The sequence below is a fragment of the Callospermophilus lateralis genome, chromosome 12 (genome assembly GCF_048772815.1).
Source record: "Callospermophilus lateralis isolate mCalLat2 chromosome 12, mCalLat2.hap1, whole genome shotgun sequence".
NCBI lineage: Eukaryota > Metazoa > Chordata > Mammalia > Rodentia > Sciuridae > Callospermophilus > Callospermophilus lateralis.
The window spans coordinates 110,997,484-111,018,120 of record NC_135316.1 but is presented as its reverse complement, the minus strand read 5'-3'; the positions used below and the strand labels follow the sequence as shown (position 1 = coordinate 111,018,120).

Genomic DNA, 20,637 nt, shown 5'->3' with positions numbered 1-20,637 from the left:
GTGGACTGAGAGGAGCAGAAGGGAGACCTTGGGTCTCTCACCTGCTCCTGGTCTCAAGGCCCCCACTTCACGCCCAGCAGTGTGGAGCCGGACACTTGGGCCTCAGGCCCGCCTCCGCCTCGGCCCCCCACCACAGCCACACAGGCGCCCTCCCCCAGAGCCTCCCCTCTGGCCGCCACACCTGCCACCTGCTGAGGCGGGCAGGAGCCGCGAGCTGGCCCTGGCAGGTCCTGGCTGAGGAAAGCTCGGGGCTGCTCCTGCCTCCTGCCCCTCAGAGCAGCCCCTGAACTCCAGCCAGGCTGTGGCCAGGGCTCGTTACGTGGGGCTGGGGGACATGGCCACCTGAGCTCTGGCCACCCGCCCCCTTCCCACTGCTCGGATCCTGGCTCCTGCTGGGTTCCCACTGGGTGAAGCACTGACCTTCAACAGCTCCTCCTCCCCCTCACAGGGGAGTAGCCACTGGGGACGCCGCAGCAGACCCAGGTGCCCGTGTGGCAGACGAGCCCGTCATGGCCGAGCAGGCAGCCACTTCACGCCCGGCTCGCGCCACTCCCCAAACTCACGCCCAGTTTGTGGGGTTCCCCCAAACTCACGCCCGGCTCGTGGAGTTCCCCCAAACTCAAACCAAACCCAGATGCTTGTGGGGCCAGGGCACACCTGCCCCAAATGTCTGCCCACTGAGACATGCTCCAGGTCACTGAAGGCCACCTGCCATGGAAGCCACTGAAGGCCAAGGTCTCCTGGCCCTGCGGACCCTGCCAGTGAATGGTGCAGGCCTGCAGGGACAGTGAGGTAGAGAGGGGTGGCCTGGGGGGATAGTGAGGTTGACACGGGCAGCTGGGGGGGGACAGCGAGGTGGAGGGGGGCGGCCGGGGGGGACAGCAAGGTGGACAGGGATGGCCTGAAGGGACAGTGAGGTGGACACGGGCAGCCTGTGGGGGGACAGCAAGGTGGACAGGGATGGCCTGAAGGGACAGCGAGGTGGAGGGGGTGGCCTGGGGGAGGACAGCAAGGTGGAGGGGGTGGCCTGGGGGGATAGCGAGGTGGACAGGAGTGGCGTGGAGGGGACAGCGAGGTGGACAGGGGCAGCCTGAAGGGACAGCGAGGTGGACAGGGGCAGCCTGAAGGGACAGCGAGGTGCATAGGGGTGGCCTGAAGGGACAGCAACGTGGAGGGGGCTTCAGGCTGACGTGGCATGGAAACATGACTGCTGGAGACAGTGCGAGCATGGGGTCAGCGAGAGGTGCCAGGCGTTCTTTGGCCAAGGGAGAGGCGCTGGACAGAGCCAGATGTCTGAGCCGGGCCAGCGCCACCTGCTCACTCCTCCTCCTGCTCTGCATGTCCCCAGCCTCCTTCTCCTCACAGTGAGGCTGCAGCATGCACCAGCACCTTGGTCTGCAGGGCCCAAGGGGGCAGATACCCATGGGTTCACTGAGCAGTGGACGCAGCCAAGGGGAAGATGGCCCAGGGCAGAGCCCACAGCCAGGCAGACGGAAGGGTCGCTGGCCTTGCCCTGGAGTGGCCCACATGGGACGTGGTTGTCCTGCTCCACCTGACAGTCCCTGGAACCCAGCCAGAGCCACAGCTGAGCCCACCCCTGAGGACACACAGCACACACACCCAGGGGTCTTGAGTGACCGCCTCGTCACTGTGTCCTACTCACTTCTGAGACAACAGCTCCCTTGGGGTGCACTGAGGTCTGTGCCTCCCTCCCTGGCAGCTGAGGACCTTTCCAGAAACTGCCCAGTGACCGAGGTCGAGGTCTGAGCTCTGGCCACTGATCTCAGGCAGGACTTGGTTCTCACCGCCCACAGGGATGACACACCCTGCCCCTGGAGCCACGGCGTGTGCCCCTGGATCATCCTTTCAAAACCAAACACGCCTCACTCCACGGCGGCAAGCCCAAAGCACAGGTCTCTTCTGCAAGCTGTGTGTGCAGGACCACGGCAGCCTGACCACGGCAGTGTCATGGCCACGGACACGAGGGAGCCTCAGGGAGGGATTCAGACACTGCACTGAGATAAAGGGGCCTGCAGTCCTGTGAGAGGGACCGGGCCTGGAGGTGTGGACACTGAGACCACTGTGTCCTGTGAGAGGGACCGGGCCTGGAGGTGTGGACACTGAGACCACTGTGTCCTGTGAGAGGGACCGGGCCTGGAGGTGTGGACACTGAGACCACTGTGTCCTGTGAGAGGGGCCGGGCCTGGAGGTGTGGACACTGAGACCACTGTGTCCTGTGAGAGGGGCCGGGCCTGGAGGTGTGGACACTGAGACCACTGTGTCCTGTGAGAGGGGCCAGGCCTGGAGGTGTGGACACTCACACCAGTGTGTCCTGTGAGAGGGACCAGGCCTGGAGGTGTGGACACTCACACCACTGTGTCCTGTGAGAGGGGCCAGGCCTGGAGGTGTGGACACTCACACCACTGTGTCCTGTGAGAGGGGCCAGGCCTGGAGGTGTGGACACTCACACCACTGTGTCCTGTGAGAGGGACCGGGCCTGGAGGTGTGGACACTCACACCACTGTGTCCTGTGAGAGGGGCCAGGCCTGGAGGTGTGGACACTCACACCACTGTGTCCTGTGAGAGGGACCGGGCCTGGAGGTGTGGATACTCACACCACTGTGTCCTGTGAGAGGGGCCAGGCCTGGAGGTGTGGACACTGAGACCACTGTGTCCTGTGAGAGGGGCCAGGCCTGGAGGTGTGGACACTCACACCACTGTGTCCTGTGAGAGGGGCCGGGCCTGGAGGTGTGGACACTGAGACCACTGTGTCCTGTGAGAGGGGCCAGGCCTGGAGGTGTGGACACTGAGACCACTGTGTCCTGTGAGAGGGACCAGGCCTGGAGGTGTGGACACTCACACCACTGTGTCCTGTGAGAGGGGCCAGGCCTGGAGGTGTGGACACTCACACCACTGTGTCCTGTGAGAGGGACCAGGCCTGGAGGTGTGGACACTGAGACCACTGTGTCCTGTGAGAGGGGCCAGGCCTGGAGGTGTGGACACTCACACCACTGTGTCCTGTGAGAGGGACCAGGCCTGGAGGTGTGGACACTGAGACCACTGTGTCCTGTGAGAGGGGCCAGGCCTGGAGGTGTGGACACTGAGACCACTGTGTCCTGTGAGAGGGACCGGGCCTGGAGGTGTGGACACTAATGTCATTTGGTCCTCTCTGTTAGGAGGACACCTCAAGTACAGTTCCGGAGCCTGGGCTGGTCTTGCTCTCCAGCCCACAGCACAGGGCTGTTGCTCCCCCTTGCTCAACGTCCCCTTCCCAAGGTCAGCCACTCCTGTTGTGGCTCCCCAGCTCTGTGTGTCTCCCGTCCTGCCTGCTGTCCTGCCTGCTGTCAGTGGGCAGCTCCTGGGCAGAACTGAGCCCCACACGCCATGCTTGGTCCTCGTTAGCCTCTGTATGGACCCAGCCCCAGAGCCGGTGCCTTGATGGTGGGCGGGAGCGCCCTCCGCTGGAGGTGGCTGGGAGAGCAGGCGAGTCTGTGGAGCCCGCGCTCCTCCTTGGGCCTCGGACGCGCTGTGAAGTGTCTGGGTGGCACGTCGCCACACAGGACTTGCACCCAAGTCAGCACCACTGTGCAGCAGCCACGTGTCCCGACGCTCCCCTGTCCAGGGCCGCCCAGGACGCTTCCTCCCACACCCTGGGGAAGGGGCTCCCCCGGCCTCACTGCAGCAGGCCATGGCTGGACCCTAGCGCGTCCTCCTGGGAAGGCCGCTGGGCCAGGCACCAGCTCAGGGGCTCCTGTTCACACGGTGCTGGAGGAAGAGCCCTGGGGCAGGACGGCACTCCCTCGGTCCCCAACCAAGTTCTGACCCCATGGGACAGTGGAGCACTCGGGGCCTGCCCTGGGTGCGGCCTAGGGAGCAGCTGGCCGGGGCCCACAGCCTGGTCAAGTTCCTCTCCCCCCAGCTGCAGCCCACCGGCAGAGGACAGAGCCACCTTCCTCAAAGACTGGGCAGTGCCCCAGGCGTCACCTCGGGTCCTCTCCCACGGGATACGCATGCACTCGGGGCTCGTGACAGGAGCCCAGGTCTGACCCCTCGGCTGAGCCCGAACCATTCAGGTCCAGCCAGAAAGCCACCTGTGTGAGGCACTCTCCAGGTGGGAAGCGGAGCGGGTGCCCATGTCCAGCCCTTGGGACCACGAAACAGCTGTTCTCTGAGTGCAGTGGAAAGGAAGGGACCAGTCGAGAAGGACCACGGAGAGGCCAGAGGGGGAGGCCTGGGGAAGGGCCCACACCGGGCAGTGCGGCGGCCCCTGCAACACGGCCCCCCGCCAGCTAAAGGCCTGGGGCGGAGTGCACGTTCTCCCCCAGGACGGCAGGCCCGGCTCTGACCACGCTCCCCCAGCAGGACGGAGCCTCTCCTGCCCAGGCTGGCCATCTCACTGAGGACATGCAGCAGTGCTGGTCAGATGCACACCCGTGGAACAGAGTCCCAGGGTCACATTCAAACACCAAGACTGAGTATCCCAAAGTCGATGGCAGTGGGTCAGCCCAGAAGGGCTGGGCGTCTCTGTCCAGTGGTGGATTTGCTCCAGCATGGCCGCACCTGACCTCCAGGTGAGGCCCCGAGGCCCCTCCATGCTTACTGTGGTGTCACAGCTGACGTCACACTTGTCTACAGGGACAAGGAAAAGCTGCATGCATTCTAGTGGGACCTGGGGTCCTAGAGGGCCAGGCCTGATCCAGCTGGAACAGCGGCCCACTCCCCACACAGGGGCGAGGCCCACACTGCCTACACGCCGACACAGGGCCCTGTCCCGAGGAACACGATGTCTGGAGCCACCTCCAAGGTCCCTTCACTCAGGCCAAGCGACCCTAGCTTGGGAAGGATGCTCACGCCCACCTCCTGGTCAGGCTCCCCTGCCCCAGCCTGCCCAGCCCAGCCGGGCCCTCCAGCCCTGCTCTCAGCCCCACTCTCCCGGCTCTGAGCCCATCTGGGAACACTCCGAGGTTTGACTGAAGCTCTGACGCTTCTCCAGGTTTTATGCACTGGGGTTTTGCTTCCTGACCTCAGCACTTAGGGTCTCGCCTCCTTGGACCGGAGGGACTGAGGGCAGCAGCGGAGGAGCTGCTCTGCTCAGTGCTTGGTTCAGCCTCCTTTGTACCCGCATGCTTCAGTGTCAGTGGCAGGACCACAGCACGGAGAGTGGCCAAGCACTGTGCTGAGCCGGCAGGCCCTGGGCCTCCGTGAGGTGCAGCATGACCAGGCCAGGATGCTGGCCTCCCACAGGCCACAGAAGGCATGCCGGCCACCGGAGCCAGCAGGCCAGCACCTCGGCCGTCTTGAGAAGATAAACAGGAAGACCCTCCTTGCCTGATGAGGGCACCAGGCCCACAAGCCCAGATACCATCGCTCTGAACAATGGGCCCCTTCCCCGGCACCCTGGGGCGGCCCGGGGTGGGGGAGGGGCGGGGGCCCATTGTCCAGCAGGCCCTGGACAGTCGGTCACTTCCCTGCCCCAGTGGTTACAGGAGCAAAGGCCCTAGTGGTTCTGCAAACATGTGACAGACAACAGGGAGGTCACGGGCCAGTGCCAACCACAGGGGCCTAGCTGTGTCCGCCGGTGGCCAATCACTCACAGCCCCGTCCACCGGCTGGGTGAGGGCAGCGCAGAGAGCAAACACAGGTGGGACCAAGGCAGATAAAAGGCCACAGAGCAGGGGACACACGGGTGTGGCCACTTCCAGCACCTCAGTGCCCACGTGGGCAGTGAGGGTGGACGAGCTCAGTGGTGCCCCCACTCAGGCTGTCCAGAGTCCTTGGGCAGCACTGGGCTCCCTGCCCACCTCCTCGCAGACCCGAGAGCTCAGAGGCAGAGCCCACTGCCTGGCCACAGGGGTGTTAGGAGCCCCTGGGACCCCCGAGGCTCCCTGTGGCAGTTCTGCGTCCCCGGGGGAACCGAGGAGCTGGGGAGGCCCTGGCCAGGTCGCCCCCTGCTACGAGGCGCAGGATAAGAGGCTCCAAAGCCCCTGCCCGGCTCCCACCTGTGCCTGCTCGGGAGGGGCAGATGCGGCACACCCACTGGCCAGGAGTGGCCCTGGCAGTGAGGCTGTGGCCCGGACCAGCCCGGCCGCTCCCTGCAGCTGCAGTCACACGTGGGGTGAAAACAGGTCCCAAACAGCAAGAGCGGGGGACTGTAAAGTGCACCACAATTGGGTGGCTCCTCCGCCGGCTGCACTCCCCTGGCGGGTCCAGGGTAGGCCGCGACTTCCCGGGGACCTCCAACACGTAATGCATCATGCTCACAGCCATCTGCGCTTGCCTCGCCCAGAGTAAGAACTCGGCCGGCGGTCGGGAAGGGCGTGCGCCTTCAGGAGGACACCCCAAACGTGGCCCGTTCCACGCGGAGACCACGGAGGCAGAGAGCGGCTGCCCGAGGGCAGCGCAGAGCACACGCCCGCTCTCCTGGGCTCGCAGCGAATCTCACGCTGTGTCCCCGAAGGGAACAGGCCACTCAGGCCCCGCAGGCCAGGGGCCCGCAGGAGCCAGCAGCCACGCCCAGGAACAGGCCCCTTTACCATCGGACAGCTGCTGGGCAGCCAGCGGGCAGGACACAGGCCTTCAGGATCTGCTCAGCAGCTCTCGTGGCCAGCTCCCTGACCCTGCCCAGGATGGCTCCAAATGGCAGCTGCTTAGAGAGCACCCAGCAGGGGCCTGGCCTGCAGTGGACACTGGTGCTGCCCCTCCAGGGAATGAATGAACGAGCAAAGAAAGGTGCGACTCAAGGCCTGGAAATCCTTTGTTCCCGTGGTCACTCCTAGTGGACCCAGGAGACAGCTCTGCTCCTCAACACGCTGCCATCCGTGTGCAGAACTCACAGGACTACCTGTGCCCAAGCCGTGGCCAGCAAGGTGCGTTCTCGGGAGCAGATGCCGCTCAGAGGCACCTGTGGGCATCACAGGCAGGAGCCAGCCAGCAGTACCCGGCACGGGAGGGGCCCTGGTGCTGGGTTTACTGCCCAGTCTTTACTTTCTGTCCTTGAAAAAAGATCTCGCTAGAGACAGAAGCCTGTCCCAAAGCCGACCCCAGCTGCAGGCCAGAGCACACGTCCCATGCGGGGTTTAAGCCAGTGTGAACCAGACCTCGTGAGTCCCGCCTTAAACACTGACCCCAGGTCTGCGGGCTTGTGCTGTGGCCAGGGCAGACGTGGTCCTGCGACTGGGAACGGTGTCAGGTGGACACAGTGGAAAGGAACATCACTGGACTCGCGCTGTGTCCAGGAGAAAGCACCTGGGGCCGGCCTCCTCCTCGGCTCACGTCCCTACGGGCCACCCAGGGCCAGCTGGTAACACAGTGCGGCCACACCCACTGCCCCATGCACAGGGAGCCCGAGGGAGGGGCACCCCTGCCCAGGATGCAGGACCCGCGTGGCCCCCCGCTGTCGCCCTCCTCTGCATCTCTGGGTCCAAGTGGGAAGGAAGCAGGCCGGCACCTGGGGCAGCACCGCCCCTCCTGGTCACCATGACGTCAGAGCAAACATTGCAGGATGAGAGGCTGCGGGTGGGGGAGAAGCAGCCAGGCCCACTGGGCAAACAGTGACTGTCCCCCTGCAGGCGTCAAGGGAACTCCTCAGAGCCGGAAGCCCATCCGCATCCTGGATGGAGGCGCCCCACCCTCCTCTCCAGACACAGGTCCTGTGCTCAGAGTGGACCTCTGGCACCCAGCCCCACTCTTCCTCCCTGCAGAACAGGGACCTGCAGCCAGGCTCTGATCTGTCCTGCCCGACCCTAACTCTCAGCTGGGCGTTCCCATCATCGCCTCTCAGGGCAGCTGGTGGCACAGAGACCACGGCACCGCGGGCAGCACTGTGGGTGCCGGGCTTGCACACACACAGGCCCAGTCCAGCCCTGGGTGGGGGCGAGGTTGGCACAGGGCAGTTAGTTCAGAGGCTACCTCTCCTCGCTCGCCTTCGCAGCAGGAATCCCCGCTGGAGCAGGCAGGGTGGGTGGGTGGCAGCCCGGCCCCAGGACGGGCCGAGACGCCTCTCCTGCCGCGGGCCCCCTCCCCAGCCCTCCGCACGCTGTGTGCAGAGGAGCTACACCTCTGGAATTCAGGGTGGACTCTGCCGAGCTGCGCGCGGACGGGCGACTTCAGCCCCTGTTGGGCCACTAACTCGTCTTCTCACCAGCAGGTGTGTCCACCAAGTGGGTAGGGCACCCGCTTCATGATTCTGTCTCCTCACTGTCACGTGAGCAGGGGTCCGGGGCCAGGAGGGAGCTGGGCAGTCTGTGGGAACCGAGGCCTCAGGGGGCAGCTCCGTGGCAGACCCGACCAGGACTGCCCGCGGTGGGCCTGCGCCCTCACCCCGCCCTGCCCTTTCAGTTTAGATGACAGCATTTTGGGAACATGATGAAGGACTCTGTCCAGCCTGATCCAGGATGTGGCACAGAGACCCTGCAACCCAGGCACACACCCCTGCTCCAAAGACATGCTCTGCCCCTGTCCCTACAGCAGGCACCCGGAAGAGCAGCTCCCCGGCTGTACTGTTCCTACTGCAGTCTGCACGAGTCACATTGGTGGCCTAGGCCAGCTCAGTGACTGGGAACCTGGCCTTCAGTGTCCGGCACCCTGGGCCTCTGAAGCCCAGGCATGTCCAGAGGCCCTCCCAGGACGCTGTGTTAGAGAGCAAGGAGCATGGACCCAGCCCACACAGCCGGAGAACACAGCCTGTTTCCAACAGGCACCCTGAGCCCTCAGTGCTGGGCACGTCTGCCCAGCGTCCACCCCACCGAGCCGCACTCCTCAGCCTCAGTCTCCTCATGGGGAGACAGAGTTTTCAGTTTTACAGATGAGGCTCCACAACAGCTACGTGGAGGACAGGCCCAGCCACGGGTGGGCCAGGCCTGTCCCCTTGGCCGGGGGATCGCACCAGTGGGCACCCACCTGCACTGCCACCCTGCCCACCCTCTGTCAAGTCACCAGTCCTGGCCACGCTCTCCCTCCCCCGGTGGTATCCAGGGTCCACGTGCCCGAGCCTGCCCTGTGCCATGCTCTCTGGCTGAGAGGCTGCTGCCCTGGGGTCCTGCCATGACCGTCCACGGCTGTGTCTTAAACAGCACCACTGTCCTCCGGGGGCAGCGGAGCGTGGGCCCTGCGCAGGTGCCATGCTTGGGAGGACCAGGTGTGAGCAGGACCAGGTGTGGTCAGCTGCACAGGCTTCTCCTGCAGACCGCAAAGCTCCGAATCTGGACAAGGATCAGAACTGCTGAGCCAGGCAGAGTGGGGGACGTCCATGCAGGCCCCCATCTTCCTCCCAAGACCCCCACTTCCAGCTGCACCGTCCCTGCGGGAGACGCCTGCTCCACACTGGATATTCTGGGTTCAAGACTGAGGGGGACTCGGCCTGTGCACTGCAGGGAACTCAGGGACCTGCGACAGGTGGCTCCTGGGGATCAGTGCTCCCTGGGGAGCCCAGTCCAAAGCGGCTTTGTGCCACTTGACCCAAATGCAGGCAGCAGCTGGGCTTCAAGCAAGTCACCTTGTCAAGGGGACAATTAATACCATGCAGCTGGTGGCTCTGCTCCGTCTCTCACGTCTCAGCGTGGACTTGCTACGTCAGCACCCTCAGGCTCTGAGGGCCAGGCACTGCTAAGCCCTTATCTGACACGCGGGGACACCCACAGGCCAGGCAGGGGACACTATTTGCTTTTGATAAACCATGGCATGAATTAAATCAAATGTGGGTACAAGTTCATTAACTGCCAGTCCCTGTTCCTGAGCCACGGCGGCTCTGGAGGGAAAGACTGCATAGGATCTCACCTAGTCGGGGCAACTGCATGCGCACCAGCAGCTGCCACCTCACCATGCAGCACACCCTACACGTGACCCATGAGTGGCCCCCAGGTGACCACGGGACTCACCCTCAGCCACAGAACACAGCCAGGAGCACCACTCGGAATAGAGGTAGTAGCTTTTCATTTCTGCCACAGAGATGTGCACCACCCGTCTGCCTGCCATGGCCGCTCTGGCCTGCTCCCACGCTTCCGCCGGGCACCCGGGAGCTCCCCATCTGGACTATGCCCTGCAGCCTCAGGAGGAAGCAAGTGGGTTTCTACTTTCACTTTAGCCCAACCAGGATGGAGCACTCGAAGGTGACTGCTCTCCAAAGACCAACAGGCTCGCTCCCCACCTGTATTTACACATGGACACTAGGTGGACACGTGCCTGGGGTGCCTTCAGGAAAAGGAACAATCGAGCCATTCTCAGTGGCTCAAGGCAGAGGACACCACTGGGGACGCTTCCCTTAGCCTTGAGGCAGGTGGAGGAAGATGGACGTGGTGCCCTACACCACCAGGCGGGCCCCTGGGCAGCTTCACCTGTCGGACGTCAGGGGCAGGTTGCTGGCCGGGGCTTCCTCCACCTGGTAAAGCACCACCCAGGGTTGGAGCCATGTTTGTGCCACAGGGCAGCGAGGCAGGGATGGGAGGTCCACACCCGACCCCAGACTCTCCAGCTTTTCCACAGAGATCCGTGGCATAAGGAATGCACTGCCGAGAGTGGACACAAGGCCCAGGGCACGCTGCTCGTCCACTCCCACTTGGTCTAAGTCTCAGGCACAGTTGGCAGCATCGGGTCAGTGGATGGAAGGACAGTTGAAGTCTGACCTTCTCCCTGCCCAGCAGTGGAGGCTGGGAGGACCCCTGAACCCAAACCAGAGCTCACCTCTGTTAACTAATCTGGCTTTGTTTAAAACGGTGTGTGTTGGTCTTACAAAGGGAATTTCTAAGCGGTAAACACAGCAGCGTTTCCTGGCCTCGATGCCGCGGAGCAAGCAGAGCACAGGGGTGCCCTTCCCCGTGGGAGCGCGGCCCCTCGTAGGCTCGGCTGTTTCTGAGCTCGCCGGGTGCATGTGCAGAGCGGAGGCCGACAGACTGGCAGCCTCCCTCCCTCCCTTGGGAGGCACCAAGGGTCCACTCTGGCGGCCAGGAAGGCTCAGCCTTTCAGCCATACCACGCCCGGGCGTATCTGCTGACAGTGCTGCCATCCCAGTGTCCTGTTTTCCATGCTCGACCAAGGACACTGGCCTCGCTGCCCAGCAGAGGCCTGTCCATGGAGAAAGGGGCCAGCTGGGGCATGCACAGGGGTGCGCAGGAAGGAGTCAGGCCAACAGTGTCTCAGGAATAGGTGGAAGCCACACAGTAGGTGGACTCGGGGCAGTGCCAGGCCCGGCCCCAGGCTGCAGGCATGTCCTCTCAGGGCCACGAGGTACCTCCACCTGCCCTGCACCTGCACCAGGCCGCTGCCCACCTGAACTGCCCTCCACCTGCCCTGTACCTGCACTGAGCTGTTCCCTACCCCGAGTCGCAGAGGCAAACCTTTGGCCATCTGAGCCTCCAGAGCCCCAAGAGGTGAGCTGCAGCCTGGCCAGCCCTCAGGCCTGGGTCCTCCCGTGCTCTGAGGCTGCTCAGACCCCTCCCTTCTCTCCAGACATGGGGCGCTCCCTGAAGGAGGAGGCCAAGCCTGGGAGCGCCTCCCACTGCCCTTGCTGCACCCCAGCTGGGCCCCTGCTCCTGCGCCCTCCTGATTCCTGCTGGACACAGCTGCCCTGGCCACTTCCACAGGACTCCCCACACTCCCTCCAATAGCTGCATGTTGGGGCCCATAAAAAAACAGTCTCTGACCCCTTGGCCACCAAACGTCCTCCTGGCCAGTGGCTGGGGAAGGTCAGGGGTGCCCTCTGCTCACCACTCCTCCCCTCCGGGCCTCCCCACAAGACCTTGGGACTGCTCCTCACAGAGGGACCACACGTCCCCTGCTGGCCCACAGGTGCTGCTCAGCCTGCCAGGACACACTGGACGCGTCAGAGGCTGCTCCCGGGGCCCCGCACAGGCAGGGCCTTGTGGCTCTGTTCAGCTCCGCCCCCCAGGGCCAGATAGAGGCTGACGGTACCACATGCCCTCAGAAGTGGCATCTGTGACCTCCTGGGGTCCAGGTCCCACCCAGCTGAGCTCACCTCCTCCCAAGGACAACTTCCTCAGTGCCTGGCCCAGGCCAGCACCTGGGCAGGGTGCCCCCCCACAGCTCCTCCTGACCTGAGCCTGACAACACAGCAGGCAAGAACTGAAGGCCACCAGGTCCCTGCAGGGGACAGGCCACCAGGTCCCACAGACGGGCCACCAGGTCCCTGCAGGGGACAGGCAGAGGGGCCCACACACGGGCCACCAGGTCCCTGCAGGGGACAGGCAGAGGGGCCCACAGACGGGCCACCAGGTCCCTGCAGGGGACAGGCCGAGGGGCCCACAGACGGGCCACCAAGTCCCTACGAGGGGACAGGCAGAGGGGCCCACACACGGGCCACCAAGTCCCTGTGGGGGATGGACCAAGGGGCCCCACAGATGGGCTCCAATTTCCTGGACATGGATGCTGGGCGGGCAGCCCTGAACTGCAGCCTGCAGTGTGGCCCCACCAGGAGACAGGCAGCCCCACCTGGCACCTGGGGGGTGGCCCTCCAGGGCCTGCTGGAGATCCAAGCCTCAGCCCGCCCAGGGCCAGTGAGCAGAGACCCGCACCCAGCCCCGGGCTGTGTGTGCTCTTGGAGCCCAGCAGCTCCAGGTCACTTTGGGACCAGGAATGGAAGACACACTTCTTTGCGTATCTCTGCGATCTCTGGACAGACCCTCGCCAGTGTGGACACCAGCCAAGGACAGGGTGCAGAGCTAGTGTCTGGAGCGAGACTCTGGGGTCACCAGGAACAGCAGAACTCAGAGGAAGAGTCACCTGCCCTCAACCTCCCATGGAGCAGGCTGAGCTTCTGTGACTGCCACCTCATCCCTCTGCACAGGGCCAGCGGGGGACAAGTGGGGCCCCTGCACTGCAGGGGAGTCCTGGGGGATCCTTTCGGGGGGACACATCTGGTCCTCCTCCTGGAGCCCCTCCCTGGTGTGGTCGAGGGCCTCAGGGTTCAGCCTGGAGAGGAGACAGCGCACCACTGGGCACCTGGCTGTGCCGGCAGGTGCTGGGTTCACCTGGCCCCTGCTGTCCCCAGGAGCTGTGCTGGGGTGTGTGGGGGCCTGGCATCTTGGCCCCAGAGCTCAGGCTCAGCCTGACCAGCAGGCAATGTCCACCATCTGCACCCACAGGGAGGAGGGGGAAGGGAGAGGCAGGGGCGAGGTCTGCCCCACTGTGCCCCTCTGGGGGGTCATCAGGCATCCCTGGCCATCCTCAGGCCCCGTCACTCCATCATGGCTGCCTCCCGTCCACCCCCAGATGGCAGTCAGAGCCCAGCGGCTGCCTGGCCTTCTCTTCCTGAGTCCACGGGTCAAGGGCATGTGTGCAGGGGACAGAGCCCAGCAGCTGCCTGGCCTTCTCTTCCTGAGTCCACGGGTCAGGGGCATGTGTGCAGGGGATAGAGCCCAGCGGCTGCCTGGCCCTCTCTTCCTGAGTCCACGGGTCAGGGGCATGTGTGCAGGGGACAGAGCCCAGCAGCTGCCTGGCCTTCTCTTCCTGAGTCCACGGGTCAGGGGCATGTGTGCAGGGGATAGAGCCCAGCGGCTGCCTGGCCCTCTCTTCCTGAGTCCACGGGTCAGGGGCATGTGTGCAGGGGACAGAGCCCAGCAGCTGCCTGCCCCTCTCTTCCTGAGTCCACGGGTCAGGGGCATGTGTGCAGGGGACAGAGCCCAGCGGCTGCCTGGCCCTCTCTTCCTGAGTCCACGGGTCAGGGGCATGTGTGCAGGGGACAGAGCCCAGCGGCTGCCTGGCCCTCTCTTCCTGAGTCCACGGGTCAGGGGCATGTGTGCAGGGGACAGAGCCCAGCAGCTGCCTGGCCCTCTCTTCCTGAGTCCACGGGTCAGGGGCATGTGTGCAGGGGACAGAGCCCAGCGGCTGCCTGGCCCTCTCTTCCTGAGTCCACGGGTCAGGGGCATGTGTGCAGGGGACAGAGCCCAGCGGCTGCCTGGCCCTCTCTTCCTGAGTCCACGGGTCAGGAGCATGTGTGCAGGGGACAGAGCCCAGCAGCTGCCTGGCCCTCTCTTCCTGAGTCCACGGGTCAGGGGCATGTGTGCAGGGGACAGAGCCCAGCGGCTGCCTGGCCCTCTCTTCCTGAGTCCACGGGGCAGCAGCTCCCCCAGCTCCACTGCCGTGCCTCGCACCCTGGGCAGTCAGTCTGTGAACATTATTCTGAGAGCTGGGAGAATTTCCATGCTCTGCTCCAAGAGAGCCGGCGCAGGAGGCAGCTGTGGGGGAGACGGTGCACCCAGAACCCACTGCCCAAGGCCCCGCCCACCCTCCTGCCCGACTCCCCCTCTGGCCTAGCGTCCCCCACAGTTTCCCACATGGCCTCCTCTCCTGGAGCAGCCAGCGGGAGAGCCGGGTCCTCAGGATGGTGGACCAAGGCAGACCCAGGATGCGCCGAACAAACCTGGACCCAGGCCGGCTCTCAGCCACACCCACAGGTCACCACTGGACCCCAGGCCGGCTCTCAGCCACACCCACAGGTCACCACTGGACTCCAGGCCGGCTCTCAGCCACACCCACAGGTCACCACTGGACCCCAGGCCGGCTCTCAGCCACAACCACAGGTCACCACTGGACCCCAGGCCGGCTCTCAGCCACACCCTCAGGTCACCACTGGACCCCAGGCCGGCTCTCAGCCATACCCACAGGTCACCACTGGACCCCAGGCCGGCTCTCAGCCACAACCACAGGTCACCACTGGACCCCAGGCCGGCTCTCAGCCATACCCACAGGTCACCACTGGACCCCAGGCCGGCTCTCAGCCACACCCTCAGGTCACCACTGGACCCCAGGCCGGCTCTCAGCCACAACCACAGGTCACCACTGGACCCCAGGCCGGCTCTCAGCCACAACCACAGGTCACCACTGGACCCCAGGCCGGCTCTCAGCCATACCCACAGGTCACCACTGGACCCCAGGCCGGCTCTCAGCCATACCCACAGGTCACCACTGGACCCCAGGCCGGCTCTCAGCCACACCCTCAGGTCACCACTGGACCCCAGGTCGGCTCTCAGCCATACCCACAGGTCACCACTGGACCCCAGGCTGGCTCTCAGCCACAACCACAGGTCACCACTGGACCCCAGGCCGGCTCTCAGCCATACCCACAGGTCACCACTGGACCCCAGGCCGGCTCTCAGCCATACCCACAGGTCACCACTGGACCCCAGGCCGGCTCTCAGCCACACCCTCAGGTCACCACTGGACCCCAGGCCGGCTCTCAGCCACACCCTCAGGTCACCACTGGACCCCAGGCCGGCTCTCAGCCACACCCACAGGTCACCACTGGACCCCAGGCTGGCTCTCAGCCACACCCACAGGTCACCACTGGACCCCAGGCCGGCTCTCAGCCACACCCTCAGGTCACCACTGGACCCCAGGCCGGCTCTCAGCCACACCCTCAGGTCACCACTGGACCCCAGGCCGGCTCTCAGCCACACCCACAGGTCACCACTGGACCCCAGGCCGGCTCTCAGCCACACCCACAGGTCACCACTGGACCCCAGGCCGGCTCTCAGCCACACCCACAGGTCACCACTGGACCCCAGGCCGGCTCTCAGCCACACCCTCAGGTCACCACTGGACCCCAGGCCGGCTCTCAGCCACACCCACAGGTCACCACTGGACCCCAGGCCGGCTCTCAGCCACACCCACAGGTCACCACTGGACCCCAGGCCGGCTCTCAGCCACACCCACAGGTCACCACTGGACCCCAGGCCGGCTCTCAGCCACAACCACAGGTCACCACTGGACCCCAGGCCGGCTCTCAGCCACAACCACAGGTCACCACTGGACCCCAGGCCGGCTCTCAGCCATACCCACAGGTCACCACTGGACCCCAGGCCGGCTCTCAGCCACACCCACAGGTCACCACTGGACCCCAGGCCGGCTCTCAGCCATACCCACAGGTCACCACTGGACCCCAGGCCGGCTCTCAGTCACACCCTCAGGTCACCACTGGACCCCAGGCCGGCTCTCAGCCACACCCTCAGGTCACCACTGGACCCCAGGTCGGCTCTCAGCCACACCCTCAGGTCACCACTGGACCCCAGGCCGGCTCTCAGCCACACCCTCAGGTCACCACTGGACCCCAGGCTGGCTCTCAGCCACACCCACAGGTCACCACTGGACCCCAGGCTGGCTCTCAGCCATACCCACAGGTCACCACTGGACCCCAGGCCGGCTCTCAGCCACACCCTCAGGTCACCACTGGACCCCAGGCTGGCTCTCAGCCATACCCACAGGTCACCACTGGACCCCAGGCCGGCTCTCAGCCACACCCACAGGTCACCACTGGACCCCAGGCTGGCTCTCAGCCATACCCACAGGTCACCACTGGACCCCAGGCCGGCTCTCAGCCACACCCTCAGGTCACCACTGGACCCCAGGCCGGCTCTCAGCCACACCCTCAGGTCACCACTGGACCCCAGGCCGGCTCTCAGCCACACCCTCAGGTCACCACTGGACCCCAGGCTGGCTCTCAGCCATACCCACAGGTCACCACTGGACCCCAGGCCGGCTCTCAGCCACACCCACAGGTCACCACTGGACCCCAGGCCGGCTCTCAGCCATACCCTCAGGTCACCACTGGACCCCAGGCCGGCTCTCAGCCACACCCTCAGGTCACCACTGGACCCCAGGCCGGCTCTCAGCCACACCCTCAGGTCACCACTGGACCCCAGGCTGGCTCTCAGCCACACCCACAGGTCACCACTGGACCCCAGGCCGGCTCTCAGCCACAACCACAGGTCACCACTGGACCCCAGGCCGGCTCTCAGCCACAACCACAGGTCACCACTGGACCCCAGGCCGGCTCTCAGCCACACCCACAGGTCACCACTGGACCCCAGGCCGGCTCTCAGCCACACCCTCAGGTCACCACTGGACCCCAGGCCGGCTCTCAGCCACACCCTCAGGTCACCACTGGACCCCAGGCCGGCTCTCAGCCACACCCTCAGGTCACCACTGGACCCCAGGCCGGCTCTCAGCCACACCCTCAGGTCACCACTGGACCCCAGGCCGGCTCTCAGCCACACCCTCAGGTCACCACTGGACCCCAGGCCGGCTCTCAGCCACACCCACAGGTCACCACTGGACCCCAGGCCGGCTCTCAGCCACACCCTCAGGTCACCACTGGACCCCAGGCCGGCTCTCAGCCACACCCACAGGTCACCACTGGACCCCAGGCCGGCTCTCAGCCACACCCACAGGTCACCACTGGACCCCAGGCCGGCTCTCAGCCACACCCTCAGGTCACCACTGGACCCCAGGCCGGCTCTCAGCCACACCCACAGGTCACCACTGGACCCCAGGCCGGCTCTCAGCCACACCCACAGGTCACCACTGGACCCCAGGCCGGCTCTCAGCCACACCCACAGGTCACCACTGGACCCCAGGCCGGCTCTCAGCCACACCCTCAGGTCACCACTGGACCCTAGGCCGGCTCTCAGCCACAACCACAGGTCACCACTGGACCCCAGGCCGGCTCTCAGCCACACCCACAGGTCACCACTGGACCCCAGGCCGGCTCTCAGCCACACCCACAGGTCACCACTGGACCCCAGGCCGGCTCTCAGCCACACCCTCAGGTCACCACTGGACCCCAGGCCGGCTCTCAGCCACACCCACAGGTCACCACTGGACCCCAGGCCGGCTCTCAGCCACACCCACAGGTCACCACTGGACCCCAGGCCGGCTCTCAGCCACACCCACAGGTCACCACTGGACCCCAGGCCGGCTCTCAGCCACACCCACAGGTCACCACTGGACCCCAGGCCGGCTCTCAGCCACACCCTCAGGTCACCACTGGACCCCAGGCCGGCTCTCAGCCACACCCACAGGTCACCACTGGACCCCAGGCCGGCTCTCAGCCACACCCACAGGTCACCACTGGACCCCAGGCCGGCTCTCAGCCACACCCACAGGTCACCACTGGACCCCAGGCCGGCTCTCAGCCACACCCACAGGTCACCACTGGACCCCAGGCCGGCTCTCAGCCATACCCACAGGTCACCACTGGACCCCAGGCCGGCTCTCAGCCACAACCACAGGTCACCACTGGACCCCAGGCCGGCTCTCAGCCACAACCACAGGTCACCACTGGACCCCAGGCCGGCTCTCAGCCATACCTACAGGTCACCACTGGACCCCAGGCCGGCTCTCAGCCATACCCACAGGTCACCACTGGACCCCAGGCCGGCTCTCAGCCACAACCACAGGTCACCACTGGACCCCAGGCCGGCTCTCAGCCATACCCACAGGTCACCACTGGACCCCAGGCCGGCTCTCAGCCATACCCACAGGTCACCACTGGACCCCAGGCCGGCTCTCAGCCACACCCACAGGTCACCACTGGACCCCAGGCCGGCTCTCAGCCATACCCACAGGTCACCGCGGTTCGTACAAGAGTCCTCACAGCAGCTCAGAGTTTTCAATGTGAAAGAAATACCACAGGGCGGCGCCTGCCCCAGGGGACACCAGTCCTGTCCCCATGTCCCCATGCCATCCCTCCCATCTCACCTGGTTTTGGGCACCCTGGGGCTCCCCGGCGCTTCCTGGACAGTGACCAGAAGCGGCGCATGGGCCCCCGAGAGGCTCCCTTCTCAGCCATGGAGCTGCCTTCACAAGGGTCTCTGAGGCAGAGACAGAGGCCAGTCCAACCTTGAGGTCAGGGTGGCCGCGGCCAAGTGCGCCTCGCAGTCTCCACCACTTCCAGGTCTCCACAGGGACAGCTGGAGACCGTGCAGGTGCCAGCAGCCTGCAGGAGGCTCTGGGTGCTGAGTGGTCACGCTCCTGGAGACCCCTGGCTGTCCCAAGCCACCTCCTGGGCTCTGGTCTTCCTATCCTCAGGCACCTTCGGTCCTCCTGCAGCCTGTCCTGAGGTCTTGGGCTGCCCCCACACCTCGCAGAGTGGGCAGAGGGAAGCCTGGGGCTCTGGGAGAGAGCAGAGTGGACGGCCGCGCCCGCCCATCTGCCTTTGCGTTGGACGCTTCCTTCCTCAGACAGGCCGTGTGGACACGGCTCCAAAGCCAGGAGCTGCTGGAGCCACAAACACCTTTCAGGCTCAGGAAGTCTCAAGTTCAAACAAACAGCGACAAGCCCGAGGAGGGGAGGCTGCCGGCTTCTTGAAATAACCGGGCAGTTCCGCCGTCTGTTCTCCCGCTGGCCGCGAGCTCGGGGAGAGGAAACGGTGGGGTGGGTTTGCTTGGCAAGCACCGCTCTGCATGGACAGCGGCTGCGCCTGACCTCAGCCCGTGGCTCTGACCCCTGGCCACGGATGCCGCCCTCTGACTCCTGGGTGGCCGCTGCAGCGCGTGCTGGGCAAGCGTGGGGGTTCAGACCTCGCCGGCTGTTCACGTCAGCTGTGTCAGCTCGACGGCCACCCACAGTCCCATGGGCTCACGTGTGCTCAGTGTCACTCGCTCTGGGCCACAGGGTGAGGAAGTGACAGTGGCCTGTGCTCGGGGCAGTCTCCAAAAGGCCACACTCTGTCCGAGGCGCTCCTCGCCGTTCCCAGCCTCGTGGCCACAGCAGCACGTCTGCTGCCCAACAGGGCACACCTGACGGCAGTGGCCCAGTGTCCTGCTGCTGGCGTCTGGGGGACGAGGAGTGGGCAGGCTGCTCTGGACCCCTCGTCCACCTACAGTGCGGCCTGAAGCTACTGCTAGGAAATCCACACCAATCTCTGGTAGTAAAGGAGTGAATCGAGCCTGCCCGGCAAGCCGGCGAGACGCCAGTGACTTAGGATGGGGTGGTGGCCAAGACAGGCAGGGAACAGCCCTGTAGATGCACCAGACCCAGCACCCCAAAACACTGTCTAGAAAGGGACACAGAGAGGACAGCGCAGGCAGCCCTGGCCCCCAGCCCTGCCACCAGCCTGGCCCCCACAGACGATGGCTCCTCTGCTGCCACCAGGGTGCCTGCTGCTCTGCCTGGCCTGCTGCCCGTCGGGCTGCTCCTCTCTGCGCGGGGCTGTGCCTCCCTACCTGCGTGAGGAGACGATCGTTCTTGCCGTGGACTTCCCACCCCGGGGGGAGAGCGCGGAGCAGCCACATGCCTAGCGGATCCCGCTGCTCGTTGCAGCCCTGGGCCCACAGGAAGGGGTCGGGGTGGGCTCTGGCCAAGGCACCGTCTGGGAGGAGCTGGAGGGAGGCTGTGCTTAGCTGGGTTCCCAGCTCAGATGGGCATTCTGCTACTGAGCCCAGCCCCTGGTGCCCAGGGCCCTGGCCTGCCCCACGAGGAAGCGACCCCGGTGGGGGTGCCCTGGACAGAGCCACGTGCTGGCCACTCCTAACCTGTGCTCCTGTCATTTCCAAAGGTGACTCTGTCCCTCTAACAGAGGTGGGGAGTTAGGGCCTGGAATGAGGCAGCCAGTAAGAACCAGGGGCAGGACTCGAGGGGCAGAGCCCAGGACTTGCTATTCTCAATGAGCCTTTGGACGGATCCACTCACCTTTTTAAGATAATGGCCACATCATGCTGGTCAATCCTGCTGACATCCAGTGGCCGAGCCTGACCACACCAACTTGGAAGTCCTTGAAAGTGCAGAAGACAGGACCAGATGTGGCTCTGTGCAGGGTGCTGGGCTCCACCCGGACCCAAAGGAAGGACACGCCATCTTCAAAGACCAAGCAGACTTGCAAGATGAAGCCCCCCTTGGACACGGGTCCCA

The 20,637-nt window shown here is 65.2% G+C and overlaps 1 protein-coding gene across 10 annotated transcripts in view; it reads right to left on the bottom strand.

Moving 5' to 3' along the window:
• The window catches only part of Mcf2l (MCF.2 cell line derived transforming sequence like), an 84,827-nt gene extending 65,742 nt beyond the window's left edge, over positions 1 to 19,085 (bottom strand). For 5 of the 10 annotated variants that reach the window (XR_013092866.2, XR_013092867.2, XM_076872314.2 and 2 more), the window contains exon 1: positions 18,487 to 19,085. Coding sequence is in view for 6 of the 10 variants with exons in the window: in XM_076872314.2 (XP_076728429.2) it covers positions 18,487 to 18,577 (91 nt within the window). In the remaining 4 variants the exon portion in view is untranslated. Of the gene's footprint in view, positions 1 to 18,358; positions 18,388 to 18,486 lie in introns of those variants that run through there. The other 5 variants (XM_076872320.2, XM_076872321.2, XM_076872323.2 and 2 more) reach the window with 4 other exon arrangements.
• Positions 19,086 to 20,637: the final 1,552 nt, after the last annotated feature.